Source organism: Limulus polyphemus, unplaced genomic scaffold (genome assembly GCF_000517525.1).
Source record: "Limulus polyphemus unplaced genomic scaffold, Limulus_polyphemus-2.1.2 Scaffold4360, whole genome shotgun sequence".
Taxonomy (NCBI): Eukaryota; Metazoa; Arthropoda; class Merostomata; order Xiphosura; family Limulidae; genus Limulus; species Limulus polyphemus.
Genome location: NW_013669970.1, coordinates 2,178 through 10,845, shown reverse-complemented (window position 1 = coordinate 10,845; position 8,668 = coordinate 2,178). Strand labels below are relative to the sequence as shown.

Genomic DNA, 8,668 nt, shown 5'->3' with positions numbered 1-8,668 from the left:
AGGTTAGTCTGGTATATAAAAGAAGGTGACAACGTGACGGGACAATAATGTGTGTATAGACAGTGAGTAATTGAACTGCAGTCAGAAGTATTATTGAGCACGTTCGTTGTTATAGCGTTTGTTTAGCGCGATTGTTGAAGTTGAGTGTATCGGTAAAGTTATATACGGAAATAATAAACCAGTTTTATTAAGAAAGGACTTGTGTCGCTTAAGTTTCGTCGGAACGAAGTTACGGAAGGTTAATTAACAAACGGAGACGTAACAATGGTTTTACTAAAGCGATTTTGGAACCTTATTACGTCATTACAATCCATGTTGCCATATTCTGTCATGCTCTATATGACAATCACGCATCTTGACAATAGCCCTGCAACATAATTTCCATCGCAAAAGGCTCTATTGTAAAGCTGACATTTCTAAAGCATACTACCTCTCTCTTCATACTTTTAATTATTCATCTAGGATACAATGATGATGATTTCTCAGTGCGTGTTTCGAAAGTCCAATCACAAGGAAATCCATAGCTCTGCATTCGACAACTTGACAGGTATGTATTCATATGAAATTGCATGAATACTAGTTTCATTCTCCATCAGCTTGAATTATGCATTGATTGAACAGATATATCATGAAAACAACTTGTGTACACGTGACTTATGGTGTGTATTGCTGCTGAGGATAGGTGGACGCTTTGCCACTGATCATTGTGTTCGTGGATTTACACCTGTCCTAATTCTTATTCTCACTAATATGTACATCTTCAATCTCGTGACTACCTGCATATGCTTCATTCCTGTATTTTGATAACTAGCTGTTCAAAACACTCACAACAGTGCTGATAACTTTATAATGATATGTGCCAAGAACTCTCATTGTTTGTTAATATTTGAATATATTACCTAGTTAACAAATCTCGCCCTCTAAATGCATCTTTAACTAATACAGAGGTTGAATACATTATATAAAATGATCTTGGTGCCTCACTAGATCATTAAAGTTCATGCTGCTGTGTCTGATCAAGCTGTATCTCCGTAGAATGGAAGGGAATACAAAGAGTCGGTGAGGGCATACAACTATGACTGTAAGAGCATATAAATTATATATGAAAGTATAATTTTATAACTAAAGGAATTTTAAAACTACCATACAAATATCATTAATTCTAAATAATGTAGTAACAACAACTGACATGGGGAAATGGCATGTACAGTATATACACAAATAAGTTATACGGAGTGGGGGGGGGCACAACAAATTAAATGTTTAAAAAGAGGTCACCATAAAAACGTTGTGCACTATTGATATCTGTGCACCTTGTCAATAGTTTTGCAGCATAGTTTACATTGCAAAAAAGCTCCATTTTAAGGGTGTCATGTCAAAAGCACACCATTGCTCCCTGCAGCTAATGTTATTAAAAATTAATTAATTCGTTATCGTTACGTGGACTGAACTTTGCATTATTTTCACCGAATTATTCAAAAACCCATCCAACAACAGAACACCTTACAATACTATATTAGAATATTATATGAGGATAATATAGAAACATTTATGGGGAGCAGCCCATAATAATGACTTTTTTCATAAGCAACTTATTTTGTTATATTTAACTTAACGTTGATGATTTACATTAGTATTCTTAAAACAGGTTGTTAAAGACAATGTTTTTATTATCTGGTAAATATTATGATGTTGAAAAACATCATGATATTTAATATATTGTTGTAATTTGTTGGGATTTGATGGGATCTTTTAGATTACATAGTGAAAATAATGCATAGTTCAGCCCATGTAACGATGACAAATTAGTTTATTTCTTCCTTAACATTTGCTACAGGCTACTATAACTTGCATATGTTTGTAAGCCTAAATTCAAATAATGCATTCACTTTCAACAGCAATTTATTCATTAATAGTACTACAACAGATGTACAAATGAACTTACTTATACACTTTCATGGCTAATTGATCGAGTATCTGAATAGATGCATCCGATTACCTCAATAACTTCACAATCACTGATCGAACTGAAAACTAACTCAATGCTAAACTGATTCTTGTGTTTAAAATGTATCATTGTTTCTAGATATTTTGCAAAGTATCTTGATCAGTAACATTCTAGGTATCCTAGGGATACTTTTGTACACTTTCTAAATCCATCATCATCACAATGTCAACAGTTTCCTCTAGTAAACAACCACACTAAAACATTTCAAATATAGCTTGCAACACTGGATTGTGAAGTCCCTTTAATCCTAACACACATATGAAATAATACACTAAACTGTCAATTCACCAAGTCTTTTTGTTGGTTTTGTTTCCAAGGCCTATGGTAAAAGCATAACTTTGTGATAGTAAGAACATATTTCAAAAAATCCTCTTACCTCAGAAAGGTTTTTTTGGTGTAGACAAATTTTGGATAGAGTCAATTTTCAATGAGTCTGTAAACACTCCCTCTTTGTTGACCATGTATCCCATGAAACTCACTTGTTGTTGGAAGAATTCAAACTTCTTAGGATTCGGTTTAAGGTTCTCTTTCCTCACCCAATAAAGAACTTTCCTTAGCCAACTGCAAACATTATCAAAGGTCTTTCCATTTGAGATTATGTCATCCAAGTAGATGGGTATTGTTATGTCTCCGTTCGTTAATTAACTTTCCGTAACTTCGTTCCGACGAAACTTTAGCGACACAAGTCCTTTCTTAAACAAAACTGGTTTATTTTACTTAATAAAACTGGTTTATTCTTTCCGAATACAACTTTACGATACACTTATTTTCAACAATCGCTCTATAACAAACGCTATATCCACGAACGTCAACAATACTTCTGACTGCAGTTCAATTACTCACTATCTACACACACATTATTGTCCCGTCACGTTGTCACCCTCTTTTATATACCAGCCTACCCTATATCTAGTAAATGCTAGAGCATTCGCCAAGGTACAGCATAGTTCTAGAAACGTGGCGTGACACTAGTCATGTGACTTCGCTGACGCAACAGTATTTATAATAGTGTACTGAGTATGTAACAGTTATGAGCGTTCAGTGTATGACACGGATTTTACCAGTTGAAACAAACTCGCAAAACTAAGAATAAAACCAGTACTAAAGAAAAAAAAAAAGGTAGTTGAAAGGTGTTTATAGCAGTCTATGAAACGAACGAAGCTAAATTATTGTAAAGTAAATGCAAGTTGTAATGAAGACAAACTTAGCTGAATATGCAGAAAACGTCTGAATGCGTGTTCACAAAATGATAAGCATATGGTTTTGAACTAACTGTGAATGCGTATTTTAGACCTAAATAATCTGAGAAAACCCATAGAAATTGTATTTAGTATACTGTTCATTTTATTTTAGAAAATTACAAGCGTGTTAAGTGTTGTTTGTGTGAAATACTTTGCAGATTATAAAAAACAAACAAACTAAAGCTGAAATCCAAGCCAGTTGTCTCATGATGACAACGACATTATGCTATCCCATACTATACTTGTTGCATTGAAAAGTTTGACCAAGTAAAAATCGGGTAAGCCTGATAACACAATTCTGAATAGAAAACCAATATGCAATTCGGACTGCTCGGACAAAGGCCTTTCTAACGATATGAGATTTGTGGGGTTTGATTGAAAAAAATTGCGAGGAAAGTTCCGGACAGGGAAACGCAAGCATATGTTTATATACATTAATGCAAACAATCATACAAACTTTTTTTTCATTTCTCATAATACATTACATTTTACTTTCTGTAGTTCATCAGCTATTGTTATACATTACAATGAGTGCAGTACTATAGAATCCAGAATCGGAGAACAATCTCGTAAGATCGATAAAGCAGTCAACATGCATTAAATGAATGTAATGAACCAACAAATCAGAATTACTTTGAAATTTTTGCTAAGACTAATGATGAAATACGGTTAAGGATTAAATATAGTATTTTAATATACAGACTTAAACCGGAATTAAACGAATAGTGCTATAGAACCTTTTTTTTTATTTCATAGATGTCTCTCCTTGTCATTTCAATTTTGACAAGTGTAAATAATTGGTATTTTCGAATCATAGTTTCGCCAAATGATGAACTCAGTATGGGTTTAAAAGCTTGGTTAATGTTTATATTTAAACTGATATGTAGAATTAAAGCTTTATTCAATGTGAAAGATAAAATATTAAACTTGCTCTACTATATTATTGCAGTAAAAAACTGTATTCATCATATCTATCTTTTTTTTTTTTTGTCAAAGCTAGTGTAAAGAATATTTTAAATGATATAATGAATAATTTTAGGGGTTGTTTGATTTTTTTTTAAACTTAAATAGTTTCACTACTAACTGGAGCCGTGTATGGCCTGGTTGTTAGAGCGCCGCTCGACTCGCAATCTTAAGGTCGCGGGTTCGAATCCCCGTCACACTGGACATGCTCGAGCTTTCATCCGTAGGGGCGTTATAATGTTAACGATAAGTCCCACTATTCGTTGGTGAAAGAGTAGCCCAAGTGGGCGGTGTAGAGCCTTCGCTCTAGTCTATCACTGCTTAATTAGGAACTGCCAGATAGCCCTCGTGTAGCTTTACATGAAATTCTAAACAAATCTATACTAACTACCTCACCCACACACCGATGAGTCAGCAGTAAGTCTGATGAGAACTCTAAAAATCGGGTTTCGATACTCGCAGTAGACATAACACAAATAACCCATTTTATGGCTTTGCGACCAACAACAAATATAAAACTATAAAGTAGGTCCTCACATCTTGCATATATAATTATTCAATTTTTCTTAGGCGTTGAACTGAATAAGTTTTTCTATTCATTAACATTTACTGTTATTTGGAAATCTCATCAATTTTATGGAACTTTATTCATTTATTTATTTATCATATATAGGTGAATATGGGAATTTAGAATATGAACCCATTGAACCTGTAGTTAAAGAAGGGCCGGTATACAAGCAACAGCTACCAATCATATATATTGTAACACCAACATATAAACGTGCTGCACAGATGGCTGACATGACAAGGCTAGCACAAACACTACAACTAGTTCCCAGTATTCATTGGATTGTTGTCGAAGATTCTGAAAACCTGACTCAGCCTGTAAGTAACCTACTGAGGCGAACGGGAGTCCCCTTTACTCATCTTTGTTCAAAGAAGCCTAAAAATAAAACAAACCCCACATCAGGCCGTGGAGTTGCTAATAGGATGAAGGCCATCGAGTGGCTCAGAAACTCTTCCATCAACGATGGTGTGCTGTATTTTGCAGATGATGATAATTCTTATGACGTTAGAATATTTGAAGAGGTATATTTTATAATTCTTCTAGTTGGAAGAAGGATTACATCCTTACAAGTATTAAGTGTCGTTCATGTTTTTATTTGTGAGCAGATGCTGTAAACATGATGGTTGAACCCCATTTTTTCATTCATTATTTCAAACACGTTATGTGATGAGATGTTTCTTGAGCATTAGTCCAGCAGCACAGAAGTAGTTTATATGTATAGTGTTGTTTTTGAAGATATGTGTGTGTGTGTATTTATTACTGTAATTCTCCTGGCAGCTTCATCAGGATACAACTTTATACACAGTAACCTATACAGTTAAGTGGATTACTATAAAAGTTAAAAACGGTTAATCGTGCCGCCTAAATAATGTAAATTAATCACACTCGTAAGGAATAACGGTATTTTTACGGTTTAATTTCCCCCAAAATCAAACAATTTTTTTTTTTTTATAAAGTGGATAATGAGATTTTTTTAAAGTTATACTAAATGGTTTGGTCTCAAATTTGTTTGATATGCTACTTTTAATTTTCCATTAGCAATAGTATAACAAGTTCCACAAGTGTTAGTGAACTTTACCGTTGGGTGTGTTGAATTCATAAACTCGGAGAATTGAAAGAGTATTATTCATAATTTCATATGCCGAAGATTCCATCAACAAACCTGTAATAAATATGTATTTCTTCTCCACTCTCCTAGTTGTCTTCCATGAATAAAACAAAACCTTTACTTCCATTTTGTTTTCCACCGGAACCAAAACAAACAAAATACGTGGCAGAAATTTAAGTTTAAAAATCTTTGAAGGCTTAAAAAAAAAAAAAACAATAGGGAGGGGGCGCTGAAAGGCAAGCCGGGGTGGTCAGAAACTTTTTGTTTCTCTTCACTCAACCATCGGAACTTTACCTACTCATATATTTAAAAGTATTCTCGCCAAATCTCGTGTAACTCGTGATTTGATTTTTGACGTCTATTCCAGTAAGTACAATGGAATGTAAGATAACTAGATAGTCTTTTTTTTTTTCTATATCTCTATATAGCTGTCATTAAAATAGCAACATCTTCATGTATCAAAATAAAGGAATATAACTGTAAAATATCTAGGAATAATAAATAAAAGTATAGTATCCTGGGTAATTTATTTTTCTCTTGGATTATTCAGTCTTTGTAGGAAATGTTTTGCACCACCAAGATGAGCATGCACTTTATCCAGAAAAAGATGCAAAATTATCTATGGAGTAATTAAAGCTTGTGTATCTGTGTGTGTCTCTATGGAAAAATTAACTTGTAAACTCGGCTAGCACTAATTAAAAAAAAGTTAAATTCATTAATCTTGATATTGATTGCTTTCTTATCATTTAACTTGGTTTTCACATTTATGTTCTTAAAAACACTCGTATGAGTGAGTAGTAGAGTAATTGCCTTTATCTATGCTATTTTTATTCAGAAGAATGTTTGAAAAGTATTAATTTACTTCTTCTTTCCAAGATGAGATGGACAAAGAAAGCAAGTGTCTGGCCTGTGGGTTTGGCATCAAAGTATTCTATTAGTTCTCCTATACTGAAAGACGGGAAAGTTATAGGTTTTCACGATGGGTTTAAAAGAAGCAGGTTATTTGCGGTCGATATGGCGGGATTTGCTGTTTCTATCAGACTTTTAAAACAAAGTAAGAACCCTTCAATGCCTTACAGATTAGGACACCTGGAAGATGGATTCCTAAAAAGCTTAAAAATCAAGATGAGAGATTTGGAACCAAAAGCAGCTAACTGTACAGAGGTAAGCGTTGGCTCAGTTAAGCCTATTGCAGCACGACAAAGTATTTTAACGTCGAGTGAATGAAAATTTGGTAAAAAAGCCGTTTGATTTTTCCTTTTCGTTCCAAATTATTAGTCGAAAATTACTGAACATTTATACGTATTTTGAATAAATGATTAATGATCAATATTTTCAATATATGTATCAAATTTGGACTTACTAATGTTTTATATGGAATAAGATGTATTATTATAAATATTTTTGTACGCTAGAAAAGTTAGTGAGCAGCAAGATACATTTAACTTCTCTTTTTATTCTGATTCTAATGGACGTAACCATAGTGATTGACCTTTTAAACCACGAAAGGTAACCAATTAGTCCCTAAAGTGTCGTATGCTGTAGTTCAACAATAAGATTACGAATTAACAACGCTGAAATCCGGAATTCGATTCCCGGTAGGGTAGAGAGTGTAATGGCCCATTTCATAGTTTTGTGCTAAAATAAACGTTTTTCAACCGTTCAAGATTTACACTTGCAAAAATATATTCGTATTAGTGTTGTTTTAACTAGGACTGTGGATAAATGTAAATGTCTGTATTACAGTGTTGTGTTTTAGATGAACCGTGACTATGTTTATATGTCCGTAGTACGGTATTGTGTTTTAGCTGATACTGTAGATAAGGTGAAAAGTGGTTTTTAATGAATGTAAGATAAAAATCGTTCCATTATTGGGTTGTAAAAAAACTTCTTATCAAAAAGACTCGTACCGTGTTTCCCTCACTAAATCTAACATCATAAACAGTTTAGCTTTCCTAAACAGCTGAAGTCTGTTTTAGGAAAAGCAAGAATCATAATTTGACTCTTATTATCAAATATCAGTAAAAAATACGTTATCTTGATCTTGCAGGTTCTGGTGTGGCATACAAAAACACTTTCAAAGAAGATGCCATCTTGGGAAAACGTCAAGAAAGAAGAAGAAACGTTCACCCAATCTAATCTCAAGGAATTGTATTCTAAAATTTTAAATTAAGTCGTACTGACATTAGCGTTTATTTTAATGTGGTTTTTTTTATATATATATTTACAGAGATTTCCACACTGAATGTTGTCGGATTTATTGTTGTTCACCAAAAATAGTTAAAATAAACTTTTTAGGCTGATGGGAATTATGTAACAGTGTAAGATGAATTGTAATTTGTGTAGTTTTTTTTCTTCTAATAACTTACTCTTTGGACGGTATTAAAGTCCGATTAATCAAAACATATTTGGGCAGTTTCGATGTTGAATTCAAATGCACCGCTCTAAATAAAACTATATAAAACCATATCATAAAGTTTCATTTTTCCAAAGTTTATCATTGTTGAAGTTATTTATGTAGTAGACTTTATTTATTATTATTTTTAATTGTGATTATAAATCTCCAGCTTAATATAAAACAATTCAGTGCTGTTTTAACTTTATAATAGAACAAAATTATAAACAAAATGATACGGTTTAAAACTAACAAAGTAAATGAGACTCCGTGAATATTATTTAAAATTTCATGATATTATACGTCATATCTATCGGAGTTTGACATGTTTTAAGCGTTAAAATATAAAATTTAAATACAGTTGTATTTTCTACCGGTGTGATAT

General features: G+C 32.9%; 1 protein-coding gene across 2 annotated transcripts in view; it reads left to right on the top strand.

Annotated features, from left to right (window-relative positions):
• LOC106471034 (galactosylgalactosylxylosylprotein 3-beta-glucuronosyltransferase S-like) overlaps positions 1–8,436 on the top strand; it is a 26,097-nt gene extending 17,661 nt beyond the window's left edge. For both annotated transcript variants that reach the window (XM_022399661.1, XM_022399660.1), the window contains exons 4-6: positions 4,886–5,301; positions 6,765–7,052; positions 7,939–8,436. In XM_022399661.1, coding sequence (XP_022255369.1) covers positions 4,886–5,301; positions 6,765–7,052; positions 7,939–8,061 — 827 coding nt within the window. In that variant the 3' untranslated portion in view covers positions 8,062–8,436. The remainder of the gene's footprint in view (positions 1–4,885; positions 5,302–6,764; positions 7,053–7,938) is intronic.
• The last annotated feature ends 232 nt before the right edge of the window (positions 8,437–8,668 follow it).